We start from the raw sequence: 16,715 nt of genomic DNA on the forward strand, positions 1-16,715 counted from the left end.
GGGCTGCTGGGACCCCCAACTCCCATCATCCCCAACAAGTGTCCAGCCTGCCGCTATTCTAAGCCATGAGGACATTCAGACTCCCTTCCTGGCAGGACACAACTGCGGCATCACAAGCATCAGAAAGCAGAGGGAGCGGAAGAAGCACAAACATGGCCCTCGTCCCCAGTTGCTTTGGATGGACAGGAAGGAGCCGAAACAACTGGTTCAAATGGCAATAACGGGGCTTTGATGAACTTTAGGAAGAGCTTCCTGATGGCACGAGCTAATCAGCCTTGGGAAGGCGTGTCTAAGAAGCAGAGGGTGGAAGGACCTTTCATCCAGAGGTTTCTCAACAGAAGCTGAGTGGTCACCCACTGGGGTGCCTAGTGCAGCCAATTTCTTGCAATGGCAAGGGATTGGTCTAGAGGCCCCTTCCAGGACTTGCATCCTGAGAAGATGTGCAGCTTAGAGGCTGGCATGATGACACTGCGGAGGAGATGGAGAAGCTTCAGTGTTTCTTCATCTCTTAGGAAGCATCTACCACCCACCTAGGTGATTGTATGTAGAATGTCTGTCCCCCGCACATTATTTTTTTGGGGGGGAGTAGTTATATAGAGGGAATGCAAGCAGGCAGGATTGAGAGTGGGAGAAAGATTGTGCAGGTAGGTGGAAATAGCATCAAGATTTCAGAGATGAAAACAGGGAAAGTATTACCGTATTTTTCGCTCCATAAGACGCAATTCCCCCCCCCAAAAAAAAGGAAGGGGAAATGTCTGTGCGTCTTATGGGGCGAAGGCACGGCTGCTCCGCCCTCTGCCACAGCCGCCGACAGCGGCAAAGGGGCAGGGGAGGGACAAGCAGCCCAAAAGCAGCCCTTTTGGGCCGCTCGTCCCTCTGCCGCCTCTGCCGCTCGCAAGAGCCAGCATAGGAGCCGCGGTTGGGAGAGGCACAGCGCATTGCCTCTCCCAACCGCGCCTCCAGTCCCTGCCCCAGCGAGAGGTGGTGGCAGGACCGGTTGTTTATTAAATAGTTTAGTACAACATTTGATTCAGAATATTTTTTTCTTGTTTTCCTCCTATAAAAAACCTAAGCGCATCTTATGGTCAGGTGTGTCTTATGGAGCGGAAAATATGGTAATCTGTGAGGATCTCTGTTCTGGTTAAGAGGCGAACAGGAAAGGAGAGCTCATTGCACTCAGCTGCCTAAAAGGGAGCTGGCAGAAGCAGGCAGCCAAGCCTCTCACCCTTCTGGCCTGCCCCAAATGCTGTGCACTCCTTCAAGGATGGGTTGTTACCGTGGCAACAGTATCTTTCACCTCCCAACTATCCAGCTCACTGGAAACACTGCAGCGTTCTGTGCTGAGACTGCAAAGGAGAGCAGACAGCTGCCTCTGCCCATAATATACAAGGAGATATACAATCCTGGCAAAGAAACCGCCACTGTCAGCAAGTTACGCCGTCTGCTTAAGAAACAAGCAGGCATGTGTGTGCCCTGTGTCCAAGCCAATCAACTGGGACAGGAAATTGGGGGGGGGGGCGGCAGCCAAGCTGCTCAACCGCCAGCATCCATAGGGGCCGAGAACTAAGAGGTTAAACAGCTTCTAAATTTACCAGGGGTTTGGAAGAGGGTTGCAGATGTTAAGCAAGGAAGTGGGTGGGGAGAAAAACAGTATCTAGAAATTCCCTTGAACGCAAAGTTCTGACTTCCGTTTTGAAGAGTGGACAACCAGAAGGTGCTCTTTCTTTTTGGCAAAGTTATACGTAGGGCACAAAGGCAACGGACTTAAGAGAGTAAGAACATAAGGCGAGCCCTGCTGGATCAGGTCCATGGCCCTTCTAGTCTAGCATTTTGCCAACCAGATGCTTGGGGGAAGCCGCAAAGCAGGAGCCAAGCAGGAGCCCATCCTGCACTTGGGTACTGGTACTCAGTGGTACTCACTGGTACCTGCAACTGGTACTCAGAAGCAAACCTGCCTTCTCCCATGGAGGCAGAGAAAAGCCATTGTGGCTTGTAGCCATCGATAGCTGTCTCCTCTTCCATGAAGTTGACTCTTTTAAAGCCATCCAAGTTGGTAGCCATCCCTGCCTCCTGTGGGAGAGAGTTCCACAGTTTAACAATGTGCTGCATGAAGAAGTCCTTCCTTTTGTCTGTCCTGACTCTTCCAACATTCAGCTTCCTAGAACATCCACGAGTTCCAGTGCTAGCAGAGAGGGAGAAAAACTTTTCTCTGTCCCCTTTCTCCACACCACCTCTTCGCTAATCTAAGAAATCCCAGGTGTTGGAGCCTTCCTGTTTTCCTGAAACAGGCATCAAGCCTATAGGCCTGCGATCTCCAGGATCCTCTCTTGATCCCATGTCAAAAACGGGTGTTGCATCGTCCACTTTCCAGTCCTCGGGCTTATCAGAACCTCAGAGAAGGTTCTATTTAACTACCATGGCTGATAGGACTTGGTGGAATTTGCTTTGAACACGTCACAAATCAAAACACCGCAAGCCACTGATGCCAGACGGAGCCACTCCTGCCTGGAAAGTTCTGATATGGCTGTGAGCACTGGTACAATTGCAACTCCTGCCCATAGCCAGAGCATTTTTTGCTTTTTGTGGGGCTGGATACCACCAGCTCTGCTGAGCAGCCAGGCTCCTCCCTCCTGGCAACAGACATTCACGGCATCAGGCAGCAGTAGAAGAAAGGAGAGAAGAGACCAGCCACATTTTGGTGCCCCCTCGCCTTGAACGTTTCCACTCCACCTGGTCATTAGAACTGGTACTCTATTTTTCTTCTCCCTCCCAATCTGTTTTCCTTTTGTGACATGCCTAACGGCAGGGATTATCTCTCCTCTCTCTCTCTCTCTTTGGGATCTGTAAACTGCTGCAGGATTCTTCTTTGGCTGAAGAGAGGGACAAAATTAAACAAACTAGCATCTACTACCCAAGGAGCGGAGAGGGGGAGTTCCAATATTCAGCCACCAGCCATTAGATCCATTATTATTGCTGCAATACGATAAATGCATTTGAAGAATGCAAGCCGGCAGGAGGCAATTCTTTTGGAGTCTAAAGGCTTCCACATACAGCACAAGCCATTAAGTAGCATGTGCATATGACTGTTGGTGTTTGATGAATGACGCTTTTAACATATCCCCCCCCCAACTCCAGCGACCAACAGGATTCTAATGGAAGTCTTGGCTGTATATAGGGGTCCATTCAGACATCACAAAATGAGCCCCAGGTAGACAACCCAGGATGCAACCGCAACACTGCTTTTGATACTTGCTGAGAGGGGAGTGCCTGGTAGACAGCCTCTGGCTCCACTTTCTTCCAGGAAGTTCCCTGCAAAGGCAGCTTCTTCTGCAAAGACTTGCTTTCCTTGCACTGCTGCATCAGGGTGTTTTCAGCTGCCCACTACCCCCACTGCATGTCCTCTTGTCAGGGGTCATGCTACACAGCAGCCATGTGGGTTTTCTGGAGAATTCTGAATAGAATTTCTTCCCCCTACATAATTTTCAGATGCCCTAAATATCAAGCGGTAGAAGGCAATGCTTCCTCCCGCTCTGCCAGGGCAGGAGGATATTGGAAGCATTTACTTCCCGGTTTAATCCGAGTTTGCTATGTCCAAACTGTGCCAAAAATCATGTTTCAATCCTTGCTCCTTTCAGTAGCTTTGGATGTAAAGGCAAACCGTGGTTACAAATTCTGTAACACAATGCATTTTTTAGAAACTGAATTTTCCACACAAAATAAGAAAGTAATTCCAATAGTTCACAGTCATCCCCTCACCTTTTTGGCCAAAGAAATTAAAGAACACAGACACTGTGCGAGAGACAGATAAGCCAAAGAAAAAGAGGGTCACCACAGCGAATCTCTAGCAAGGCCGCCAAGTGGGTGTGAAACACCACATTGCTGAAATTATTACAGTATTATTATTAATGCCCCGCCCATCTGGCTGGGTTTCCCCCACCACTCTGGGCGGCTTCCAACAAAGATTAAAATACATTAAAACATCACAGATTAAAAACTTCCCTAAACAGGGCTGCCTTTAGGTGTTTTCTAAATGTCAGGTTCCTCATGAGGTAACAGGTATGGCCAAGATCATGAGCCTTGGGGCATTCCAGGAATTGAGAGACCTCAGCAGACACCCATACATTTAGGAGCTCAACGGATGATCTCTTGCACACTGCACTCTCTCCAGGGCTGCGTGGGGAACTCCTTGGAGGAAGGCCTGAATGTGACAGGCAACTAAACAAAAGGCTCTGAAGGTCTCGGGCTCAGCAGAGCCCCATGGATTATTTCTTGCTTTTAGAGAGAGTATCCCAGCTACCGAAAAGAGAGACTTACATAGGATTAACTCTGGCCTTGCATAGACCAATGGCACCACCTAGTGGTTCCCACCCTCCAATATTCCAGTTCTCATATTTTCTTGGTTTCATGCAAATCTCTGTTGCTGTTCATTGAGATGGGCTCCTCCTATGCCAGTGGCTGCAGCTATCAGTCATGTCCGCACGCGCTGACCCACATTGTCCAGTATGCTGCCCGCTCAGCACTCTGTGCCTCTGCAGAGAAGCCGCATTCAGCCAGAAAACAAGAGCAGCACCAGGCTAGCTCAAAATCTAGTCTTGTGGGAATAGGCCAGGGTGCACTGCATAGCACACTGACTGCACCCACCAATTAAAAGCACCTGAAGGGCTATTTCTGCAAAACAGGCAGAAGACACGGCACACGAAGCTGCCCCTTGAGTTATTGTGACTTCCGCCATGCCAAGAACCCCCAATCCCTCTTCCAACAGTTTGCTTCCCCGGGCAGCTGTTGCCATCTCAAAAGCTCAGCCTGGCACGCACTCTTCTTGGCCAAGGCCCCTGCAAGGAACTCCATGCCAAGCTCTCCTTCCCACTCAATCCACTGCTGAGCCAGGCAGCAGAGGACAGAGCCTTGCTCCTTCCATGCTGTCAGCTGCTACCGCCTGCCTTGTTGCATCGCCAGCCAATCGCAAAATTAAAAGTTCACCTCTTACCTTCCGGCATCGAGGGTTGGGGCAGCTGAACCGCTTCACATCCTTGTCCAGCAGAGCTGGGAAGCTGCAGAAGGGACACCTGCGGGCCAAGGAAGAGCGGAGTTGAGGGTTTTGTACTAACTTCTCACTGTATAGTCCTCAAAGGTCTGCTGCCAGTCTCCCTGACTCTCCTGATCTCCTGTTTCCTTTCCTGCAGAACTTCAAAGGAGATTAGACCACACACACACACACACACACACACACACACACACACCTTTTACCGTAAGGCAAACAGGGGATCAACCTGGTTTTCCACAGGGCTGCAGCCGGAAGCCAGGATTGTGTGTGCATGTGATCCTAAGCTAGCACCTAGCTGCTGCTAATGTGTGAATTGGCCAAAGGTGGCTTGGAACCTGAGAATCCCCCAGGAGGCTCAGACCGAAGCGCTAGGCTCACCTGACTAACTCATCCGCACAGGCAGCAGCCACCTCCTCCTCTGCTTTCCGCTCATAGTATTTGCACAGGATGTTTTCAGGAAGCACTTTCTCCAGTTCACTGGTTGGAAATGAGCACGTGCAACTCCCTTCCATGCAGCTGAGCTCCGACTAGACACCGGAGAAAGACAGAGAAAGGCTAAGGTTATAGGAAGTTCAGCACTGTTTGTCAGTCGTTTATACAGCACCATTCCAACACGCAGAGCTGTTTTGCGACATCTGGGATATTGAACTGGGTTATTTTGCAATCATTTTCTTATGGGAGGCTGCACATGCATCACGGTGGAACTTTCTGCTAAGCCGCAACAGTATGTTTTCATCCTCCAAGCACCATCCTCTGCTGGAGGATGTCACCCAGCCAGGACTGTCCAACTCACACCAACACAAGACACTTGACCCAAAAAAAGTAGGAGCAGTTGGTACTTAACCCCAGTTAAATTGGCAAATTTTTACAAACTAAAATCTAATACTTGCTGGAGATGCAAGAAAGAAATCGGAACAATGTATCATATGGGGTGGAAGTGTCGACTTATCAAACAATTTTGGAATAATATATATGAAGAAATTAAAAATATGTTTAAAATATCTTTTATCAAGAAACTGGAAGCATTTCTTCTGGGTTTAATCACAAATGATATTCCTAGCAATAAAAAGAAAGTATTTCTATATGCTACAACGCCTGCCAGGATGCTTACAGCAAAGAATTGGAGGGGGAGGGGGAAATCCCATCCAAATTAAACTTTGTGAATATATAGATTTGACAAGATTAACGGCAGTCTTAAGGGGACAATCAGAACAAAAATTCATAAAAGAATGGGACTGCATTAAAGAATACATGAAAAAACATTGTTCTGGACCAAAAATATTGGCATGTAATGAGTGAAGCTTTGCAGGGTCAAAGAAATGAAGAAACGGTTGTAATAGGTATAAAGCTAGAAGTAATATATTTATCTAGCACAACAATTAAGAAGACTGAAAATTTGAAGTCCCAAAACAGTGGAAGGAAGTCAAAGTTTATGTATGTTTTGTTATGTCTTGCAAATGTTATGGTTTTTCTTTGTTTTCTTTTTGGTTTTATATGTATAATTTATGTTGTAATTTTGCACTGAATTTTTTTTTTTAATAGCAGCAGTTGAAACAGCCCACAATGAACGATGCCATATGGACACAGCTAAAAAGCAGGAGTGGGATGAGGCGAGTAAACCGGCAGTGACGTGAAAGAAGACCAAGTCAGGAGGCCTGGAAATCTCCACCGTTCCATGCACCCAGGAGATCTCTGTCCTTACCTTGCCGGAGCCAAAGACTGCTTCCTGAGCGTACTTGATTAGGCACTCCTTGCAAAACAGATGTCCATCCGCACATTGCGTCAGCTCCTCAAAGGCAAAGTCCCCGTAGCAACAGCAACACACGATCATCTGGCCATTCTGCAAGTCAATGCCTCAAGGTTAATTCCCCGCCCTGCACAGGAAGGCCACTTTTCCATAATATGATCCAGCATGGAAAACCCTGTAGACCAGGCAAATTGCTTGGGTCTTGATGGGAAGAAGGGACACCACGCAAGGAGGCCCATCTCCTGGCTGCCCTTTTCACTCAACCCCGGCAGGGAAGTGCATCGTGGAAAAGCACTTTGCACTTGGGGGCACAAGAAACATACCCATGGCTTCAAACCAATAGCTCAGACCCTGTTTTCCACCACAGATGCTTCTGGGAGTAAGAGGCACACAGGCTTTATACATGAGGTGGAAAATATGATCAGATCAGGGAACTCTGTGCGGCAAAACAAAGTTAAGAAAATGACAACCTCACAGCTGATCAATGTAAGAATAGCTTGCTGGGTCAGACCAGTGGCCTATTCAGTCCAGTATCCTGTTCTCACAGTGTAAAACTCAAGCAGTCAGGTTCAGCAGATTTCCTCCACTGAAAATCAAATTGCAGCACAGCACTATCGTTACACAGAAAGCTGACTGACACGCATTCCAGATGCCAAACATCAGTTTCACACAAGCATCTGTACCACCTGAGGGTCCCACACTCTAAGGCAGCCTTCCTCAACCTGGCGCCTTCCATATGTGTTTGTCAGGGGACCACCAGGGGTCAGCAGAGAGCCCGGAGAGGCAGTGCAAGGGGTCAGGGATGCAAGGAGCTCAGAGCACCACCAGGGAACGTCACGCCAGAGCTCTCAGACGGAGAGGTCTCAGATGCTAGAGACCCTGATCAGCGCTTGAGCGGGTCAGGAGGGGAGGGGAACGCAATCGCCCTGTCTCCTCAACAGCGCAGGGGTCAAACGTGTCGGGAGGAAAGAAGTAGACTATACTGTGTTGGAGGTGGTCCCGTCGAGAACCACTTCCGGGATCTGAAAGTGACTGAACGGTCATGGAAACTTTAGCTCCGTCTTGTACACATGTGTATAATTAAACTTTGTATATACACCAAAGTGGAGTTGAGAGTCTTCACTTGTGGAAAGCACAATCAGTGTCCTCACAGTGTTGAACTACAGTTTCCATGTGATCTAAAAGATCTGGAGAGCTAGGCATAACTGATTGTGTGAGCGGCTTCCATTTGCATGTGCCCACTCAGCTGCCTTGATCGGTGGGGTGGGAGTGGCACTTCTACAGGTGCCACGTAATCCCCATTCTGCCTTTGTAAGAAGTCAATCACTTAAGATTGGCAGTGCCTACACTTTGGAACGCCCTGCCTATTGAGATCAAGCAGGCCCCTTCCCCACACTCCTTTGGGCACCTAATTAAAAAACCATTCTTTTTTAGACAAGCCCACCCAGATGCTTAGAAAGTTGAGGCAATTTTATTCTGTTTTAGTATTTTAACTTTTGTATGTTTTACATACAAAATGATGTATGGAAGTGAGAGCTGGACCATCAAGAAGGCTGATCGCCGAAGAATTGATGCTTTTGAATTATGGTGCTGGAGGAGACTCTTGAGAGTCCCATGGACTGCAAGAAGATCAAACCTATCCATTCTGAAGGAAATCAGCCCTGAGCGCTCACTGGGAGGACAGATCGTGAAGCTGAGGCTCCAGTACTTTGGCCACCTCATGAGAAGAGAAGACTCCCTGGAAAAGACCCTGATGTTGGGAAAGATTGAGGGCACTAGGAGAAGGGGACGACAGAGGACGAGATGGTTGGACAGTGTTCTCGAAGCTACGAACATGAGTTTGACCAAACTGCGGGAGGCAGTGCAAGACAGGAGTGCCTGGCGTGCTCTGGTCCATGGGGTCACGAAGAGTCAGACATGACTAAATGACTAAACAACATGTTTTAAAACAGAGTTGCCATTTTTTCTTCATCTCACTGTTTTGTATTTGCAAACCGCTTTGAGGTTGTTGGTTTTTTGTGTTTTGCAATCAAGCTGTGAATAAATTCTATGAAATAAAATAAATAAATAGGACTAAAATTAACAGTACAAGTTTGGCATGACATTTCTCTCTGTGTCTGTGTAACGGAGCTACTTACTTTTTGATACTGCTCCTCGTTTACCTGCAGGGCGAGCAGAAAATCTGCATGCTGGCAAGAAAAAAAGGAAACACACTCAGGGCTATGAGCACAGAACCTTTAGAATGGATGAGCCACTCACCATTTTTCAATGCGATGGGAGGACCACCACTACTGAACCTTCTCACTGGGAAATCCTTGATAAAGTTTCAGAGGGCTCTCAGGGCTACTCTCAGTTTTCAAGTGGTGTGACGAAACTACAGTGGAACCTCGGGTTAAAAACCTGATCTGTGCAGGAGGCACGTTCGCAACCCACAGTGTTCGCAACCCAAGAGGAGGAGGAGTTTGGATTTGATATCCCGCTTTATCACTACCCGAAGGAGTCTCAAAGCGGCTCACATTCTCCTTTCCCTTCCTCTCCCACAACAAACACTCTGTGAGGTGAGTGAGGCTGAGAGACTTCAGAGAAGTGTGACTAGCCCAAGGTCACCCAGCAGCTGCATGTGGAGGAGCGGAGACGCGAACCCGGTTCCCTAGATTACGAGTCTACCGCTCTTAGCCACTACACCACACTGGCTCTCAACCCAAGGTATGGCTGTATTAAGGATGGCTCTATGTCAGACACAGCCAAGGTAAAGAGGGTTGTCCACACCTTGTGGCTTTTGTGTTAGGCAACCCTCCTGGCACCTCCAGAGGACATCCAGTAAGCTTGCTTGCTAGATGAAGCTTGGGGCCACCAAAGCATGTTCTTTGTTAGAGTTACATAGCTGTCCACCAATAAATTCCTCCTGGGCAGCTTACAACAAAATACTTAAGAAGCAACTCAATAATTTTTAAAAATAAGACAAGGAGAAGCTTCTTTGCATACAGGCAGCATAAAATCGTTTTGTAGCTTAGATTCCAAAAAGCTTGAGTGAACATTCCCCTGGCACTGGAAAGCTTCTAAAAAATCCCCTCTGGGGAGGATATTCCTTAGCTGAGGTGCCACTACCAAAAAGGCCCTCTCTCCATGGCAGCCACCCACCCAACTTGGTAGGGGAACCTGGAACAGGATCTTAAGGTTCTGAAGGTTCTGAATGTTCAGGGAGGCATATGCAAAAGGTGGAGATATTTCAGGCAGCCCAAGCTACTGAGGGCTTTGTAGGTTAAATCCACCACTTTAGAAAACTGGGCCCAGGTCCAGTTGGAAGCCCTACCAGGGTGTAACTCAAAAGCCCAGTCCCAGTAAACCTGCAGTTCTATTTCAAACCTACTGCAGTGTCTGGGTTAGTTTTAAAGGCAGCCCTACATACAACACATTACAGCAGTCTGTGGGAAATTGCCAGAGCATGGTTACCTGTGGCTGTACTAGCTCCATACAAGTAAGACTGCAGCAGATGTTATTAACAGAAACTGATAAAAGATGCTTCAAATCATAGAATCATAGAATTGTAGAGTTGGAAGAGACCACAAGGGCCATCCAGTCCAACCCCCTGCCGAGCAGGAAACACCATCAAAGCAAATTACAGAAGCTACATAGCTTCGAATGAAAAGGTTGGACCTGAAAGTACTTACCATACTGCAAACCTAATCCCTTAGGGCAGGCACCCAAAAACTTGTGGGTGTGTCCTGCTCTCATTAACTGGTCACGATCTAGAGCAGGCACCCCCAAACTTCGGCCCTCCAGATGTTTTAGACTACAATTTTCATCATCCCTGACCACTGATCCTGTTAGCTAGGGATCATGGGAGTTGTAGGCCAAAACATCTGGAGGGCTGCAGTTTGGGGGTGCCTGCTTTAGGGGGAGAGCAGCCGTCTCCAGGACAGACTGAATACCATTCACCCATGTGGATGGACAGCCCACCCACAACCCACAGCACCTCTGTCTTGTCTGGGCTGAGCCCCATCCAGGCCATCGCCATGCCCAAATCCCCAGGCCAAATATCAGTGAGTGATGCCCAAGAAAGAAGAACTCGTCTTAGCATTGTTTCTCAAACCTGGGTCCCCAGGCTTTTGTCAGACTACAACTCCCATCATCCCTAGCTAGCAGGACCGGTGGTCAGGGATGATGGGAGGTGTAGTCTAACAACAGCTGGGGGCCCAAATTTGAGAAACACTGTTTAGTGTCTTGGCTGCCAAAAGAGCCTCGAGAGTCCCTTGCACAGGACACACCGCTCACCTCTGCCATTTCCTTGATCTTCTGCTCGTAGAACTCCTGCTCCAGCTGCACGGCTGGCAAGAGAGCGCACGCGTCGTAGCTCCTGTAGTGCCTCCTCTTGTTCTCCAAGAAGAACATGCGCTTCTCTATTTTCATGTCACCTGAAGTGCCATTGGAAAAACCGAACAAAGAAACAAATAGCCCTCAATGAGGAGGAAAGAGGAGAGCAAGGGGCCCAGCCACGAAACAGGGCCCTCTGCAGTGCACCATCCCCTTATAATCCGACCCTCATCTGTTTCTTATCTCATCCACTCTGACTAAACTCCAGTGAGCTGTGGGAAATGGACATGGCCTGACAACACACAGTTGCAACATGCTGCTGACATTACCTGGAATTTGTATCTTCCAACAACTGTGCCTCAACTCAATAAAAATATTTTTTGTAAAAAAAAAAAAACCACCCCAACAACTCAGCCACCGAGGATGCAACTGTGGCTCATCCCAACCCCCTCCCCCCTCCCAGTGACTGAGAAAAATGGGACTGCCCCAGGCAGAGGGGCAGAGGCACAGGATCCCAGAGAGGAGCAGGAGGAGAGGCGCCGTGGAAGCAGCATCCCGCTCTTGCAATTACCACGTCACAATCCAGCCACCCTCCTCAAGATTAACTGCTGCAGTTAAGAGGTTCCCACTAGACCAGGCATCCCCAAACTTCGGCCCTCCAGATGTTTTGGACTACAGTTCCCATCATTCCTGACCACTGGTCCTGTTAGCTAGGGATCATGGGAGTTGTAGGCCAAAACATCTGGAGGGCCGCAGTTTGGGGGTGCCTGCACTAGACATATGGGGCCATGAACTAGGCGGCCAGCCATGCTCTTCTCAGTCAGTTGATTGGTGATCACTGAACCCAATGATGTGGAAAACAGAGGAATTGAGCTCCTGGGGGGGTATTCTGCAACCCACTCAGGGGAAATTCACAGGGATGGGGCACACTTTGCCTTTTCTGGCTTGCAAGGAATTTCAGAGGCACCTTTTCACGGAAAGGACCTGTCCCTGAATTCTGGGTGCCCCGGCACTTGCCAATCCCTTATGTGCAGCTTACAGTCTGCCTCCAGGCACAATTCAGAGAGCTGTCCTCCGTATGGAGGCAATCATCACAGACCGTGGGCAGATATCTTGCACCAGAGGCCCTCATCACTGGAACATCAGTGGCTGGCTACCAGGGACAGGGCCTTTTCTGTTGTGGCACCCAGATTGTGGAATGCTCTCCTAATAAGGTAAGACTATTTTACATAGCAAAGCTTCTGGATGCTCAACTGCTGCTGTTTGTATGTCTTTAAGTCTTATCTATTCATACTCCCTTTTACATTGTTTCACAGGTAATGCAACACAGAAAACAAAAAGTCCCCCAACAATCATATCTGCAATGACGAATTCCTCCCTCCCTTCCTTCCCCACCCAACAACATGATCACCTCCACAAAGAAAAATGATTCAGTCATCTGAAAGTTCTTTTCCACGTTGCGCCTGGCAGGCAAAAGCCACATTCCTTTGTTATAGCAAATGAAATAAATCCAACCAAATTACATAAGTGTGCTCATTATGTCTGCCGTGAGGTTTTCGCTTTTGTGAGATGGCTTGAGCATCAGCCGAGGTGGAGAGGTAAAGGCCATCCCTTTGAGAAAGAAGACACACATTCCCAGCACTCAGTGCTCCTGTCTCATGTGAGCTGGCGGGCTGCAGAAAGGGGCAGGGGGCTGACAGGCCTGCCAAGACAGGAGGCTCCCGGGGTGAATGAGCAGGAAGAGGCGGCAGCAGCAGGAAACAGAAATTGTAGTCAAATGGAGCCAACCTGAACACAGAAGACAGAGCTGCCTCCTGGTCTCCTGCCCCTTCCTCCCTCCCACTCGCTGTCCCCAGAGTGGGGGTGCATCAGCACAACCCGATTGCTCCCCCAGCCATCTTGGTGGTGCTGCTGCTCATTTCTTCCCGCACACCTCTACTTTTGGCACACAGTTATTGCAGCGAGAAGCGCCTTGAATGGAGAAGCCTGGCCGGCCCCTGAGAGCCAGCACAGACCCTGCTCAAACAGCAGCTACCAACCTTGCTCAAATTTGAAGTCTATGTAGGAATACTGGTTCATTTCTTTCCTCCTTTTCCGCTTCCCGCTGGTTTCAGGAGACAGTTCTTGCCATTTTTTGATGGCATCCGAAAAGGCCTGAAGGAAAAGGCAGCGAGTCAAGATGGATACACAAATATGCAGGTCAAATGATGGTGGCGGTTGTTACTAATAATAATAATGATGATGCCTTGGTGCCTCAGCGGGCTTTACTTCTTACATGCTCAGGCTGTACATCTCCCTTCCAACACTGAGTAAAGTAAATTGTTGCAGCAGGAGTTTGGGGTGGGGGGAAAGAGAGAGAAGAAGCGAAGGGAAGGAACCTTTCGTGTGATTGCATAGTGTCCCTTGAGCTCATGCAGCGCCCACTTGATGTCCTGGCTGCTCAACATTTTGAAGTCGGCCATGAGGAGATCAGCCGCTTGGATAAAGCAGCGCTGATCAAGCGGTTCAAGTTTGGAAAAGTCAAAGTAGTCCACTTTAGGCACCTAAGAGAAAAGAAAAAGGGAAACAGGGAGGGAGGCAGGGGAAAGCGTCAGCACACGCTCGGCTGGCCTTGGAAGTTTACCGTGATTATTATTCAAGCTTCACTCGACTTTTCCTCCCACAAGCTCAAGATTCTCCCCTACCCCACATTTACAGTATTCTCAAAACAACCTTGCAATGGAGGTGAGGTTTAAAAGGTAGCGGACTGGGCATCTTCCATTCTTGACCTATAAGCCCTTCAGATCCAAGGCTGACAGGGGATGAGTATGCCGATAAGTTAACCTGCACTTGCTACCTTGCAATGAAATGATCTCAGAGAAAGGGAATTGTAGTCTAGAAAAGGCAACTTGAGAGGAAGGAGAGCCATAAGACTCCTGCCCCTGTAACCTATCCTAATGATATATATCCAGATAAGCTCCAATGGACTAGAAGGGAAGATTCATTATGCTGGCCCAAATGCAGGGACTGGAAGAAATATGTCCAGGTTAGAGGCCCAACACTCCCACCCTGCCAGCAATCTGGTTCTGGGCCGGAGGAGCAAGAGCAGCAGTTGCAGACCTTAGAACACTCCAAGGTGGCTTTGGAAGGGACGGCATACAGAACGATTCCTGCCACTCCCCAGAGGAGGGAGAGATGTGGGGGGCTGGTAGGGGACTCCCTACTGAGCGGGGCAGAGGCAGCAGTGTGAGGAGGTAACAGCATGTCACAGGAGCTGCGCTGTCTTCCAGCTGCAAAGATTCACCATGTGACTAAGAAGTTGCCAAGCCTTCTAAAGCCCACTGACCACAGTCCCTTCCTTCTGATTCACACAGCCTTCGACATATAGAAAGGGACTCTGGACTCTGGGCAGGAAGCTGAAGAGGCCTGGGGCACGGAGGATTTTTCATCCCTCCTTCCTGTTGAAAGCCATGGCCCGGAAGAGAGAGGAAAGTATTGGAAGGACAGCACTGGCTGCCCAGGTGGTGCCATCAGGAAAGGTTTGGCTTCTTGGATCAGGGTCTCCACTCCCTTCTGGCAAGAGACTGGTTGCACCTCACAGCAGCTGGCAAGAATGTGTGTGCTAAGAGTTCAACCTTTTAACCTCTGCCCCTTCCCTGAAGTCCCTCGAACCCTGCCTAATGTACATCAAATGGCCTCCATGCAGGGACTTCACAATTTCTGATTAACCTTACAACTTGCCACTTACCTTTGTCTCATCTGGGCTGGAGAGGAGGCTGCTATTTGGATTTAAAACCACTCTGCCTTCCTTCTTTGGGTAATCTGGATTTTCCAGAAGAAAATTACAAAGTCTGCAAAAGCAAGAGGAGACCATTACTTGGCCAGGGCTGTCAACTTACTTGGCACAACTTTCCCCAACACACTCGTGCTTCCTTCCCCAGCCTGACACCCTCCAGATGTTTTGGGCTACAGCTGCCACCATCCTTGATCACTGGCTGTGCTGGCTGAGGGGGCTGGTGGGAGTTAGAATCCAACAACATCTAGATGACACCAGGGTGGCGAAAGCCGGCCTAGGGGGCTTGGCAGGCGGATATAGCCCTCCCCACCCGCCCTCAGAACAGCAGCAGCAGCAAATGAAAGAAACAGAGAGCTGGATGCAGCAGGGTACAGGCAAGAGTCAGACCAGGGGCAAGAAAGAGACAACAGCAGCAGGGGGAAAGGAGCTCAAAAGGAGGCAAGCATTTTTATGTACTCAAGAGTTTTTCCAAACGGGGAAGGAGTACCCAGCTGTACATCAGAAAAACAGCTTGTGAGTTTAAACCCATTCTCACAAATGCAAAACACAAAAGAGCCAATCCTGGCTTCCTCTGCTGTCATGTCTAACTTGGCCCCGTGGTAACCAAGAAGCAAAATAAGGCTGGAATACAGAGGAGGCTATCAAGAAGCAGGACCTGTTTTGTTGCTGACTCTTTTTGCGAAAGATAGCCAAATAAGGATGGGATTGGCAAGTGGCCATGTGCCATGCTGACCCATAGAGCCTGGGTAGGCTGAGCCATAATGGTTGCTCTAGATCAGGCATCCCCAAACTCGGCCCTGCAGATGTTTTGGGACTACAACTCCCATCATCCCTAGCTAACAGGACCAGTGGTCAGGGATGATGGGAATTGTAGTCCCAAAACATCTGCAGGGCCAAGTTTGGGGGTGCCTGCTCTAGATCGTGACCAGTTAATGAGAGCAGGACACACCCACAGGTTTTTGGGTATTGCTGCTAACAGGTTTGTAAGTGTGCTGCAAAAGCTTCCATACTTACATGTTTAAGTCACAGCAGTTTTTATTCTGTATTAGATCCTCAATGTACTCTCTGGTTGCATCTGGGAACCTTGCTTCCTGGATTTGGGGGGGGAGAGACAAAACACACACATTTTGGTTGATAAGCAGTTCAAGAAAAGCTTCACATTTATGGTGACCAGAGCTGGAAATAATATTTCCATGCAAACAGACTGAAATGTTCCCACTGTGTTACTTATACACCAGCAAAGGACACTTGGGAATATGCCAAGAAAGCAGCATTACTGTAAAAATGTAATTTATCAGATACCTTTAGACTAGATGCAATGAAATGCTGAGTAAATTATTATTATTATTATTTATTAAATTTGTATACCACCCTTCACCCAAAGATCACAGGGTGGTTCACAACATAAAATAACAAAATGAAAGCATAAAATACATGATAAAACAAAAGCAAAACAAACCTATAACCCTCCTCCCACAGATGTATTAAAAAAGCCATAGAATTGTTAATTGACTAAATGCCTCGTTGAAGAGAAACATTTTTGCTTGGCGCCTAAAGATATGCCATAAATGTTGTGCATGAAGCTATAAATTTCAATTGATCTGTTAGTTTAAATGCATTAAAGGCCAAATTAGGCAGCTAGGTCACCAATTAGCCAAAAGAAGAAGAAAGTACCAATCAGCTAGAACCAGGAAGCAGCAGAAGTTTCACTTCACAAAACTGATTTTTATTTTGTTTTTTTTAAAAAAAGTGTGTCGCAAGGAAGCATCCTTCTTAAGGACTCACTTTAGGAGTGACTGGCCTGTGATGCTGGGTTCCAGTTCACACCTCCCAGA

At 48.2% G+C, this 16,715-nt stretch overlaps 1 protein-coding gene across 3 annotated transcripts in view; it reads right to left on the bottom strand.

Annotated features, from left to right (window-relative positions):
- Positions 1-16,715, bottom strand: part of RNF216 (ring finger protein 216) — an 82,158-nt gene that overhangs the window by 50,370 nt on the left and 15,073 nt on the right. For all 3 annotated transcript variants that reach the window (XM_035130584.3, XM_035130582.3, XM_088657451.1), the window contains 9 exons: positions 15,895-15,971; positions 14,833-14,935; positions 13,484-13,648; positions 13,145-13,259; positions 11,067-11,206; positions 8,930-8,980; positions 6,747-6,884; positions 5,423-5,571; positions 4,988-5,066 (listed from right to left, as the gene is read on the bottom strand). In XM_035130584.3, coding sequence (XP_034986475.1) covers positions 4,988-5,066; positions 5,423-5,571; positions 6,747-6,884; positions 8,930-8,980; positions 11,067-11,206; positions 13,145-13,259; positions 13,484-13,648; positions 14,833-14,935; positions 15,895-15,971 — 1,017 coding nt within the window. The remainder of the gene's footprint in view (positions 1-4,987; positions 5,067-5,422; positions 5,572-6,746; positions 6,885-8,929; positions 8,981-11,066; positions 11,207-13,144; positions 13,260-13,483; positions 13,649-14,832; positions 14,936-15,894; positions 15,972-16,715) is intronic.

Source organism: Zootoca vivipara, chromosome 13, assembly GCF_965207765.1.
Source record: "Zootoca vivipara chromosome 13, rZooViv2.hap1.1, whole genome shotgun sequence".
Taxonomy (NCBI): Eukaryota; Metazoa; Chordata; class Lepidosauria; order Squamata; family Lacertidae; genus Zootoca; species Zootoca vivipara.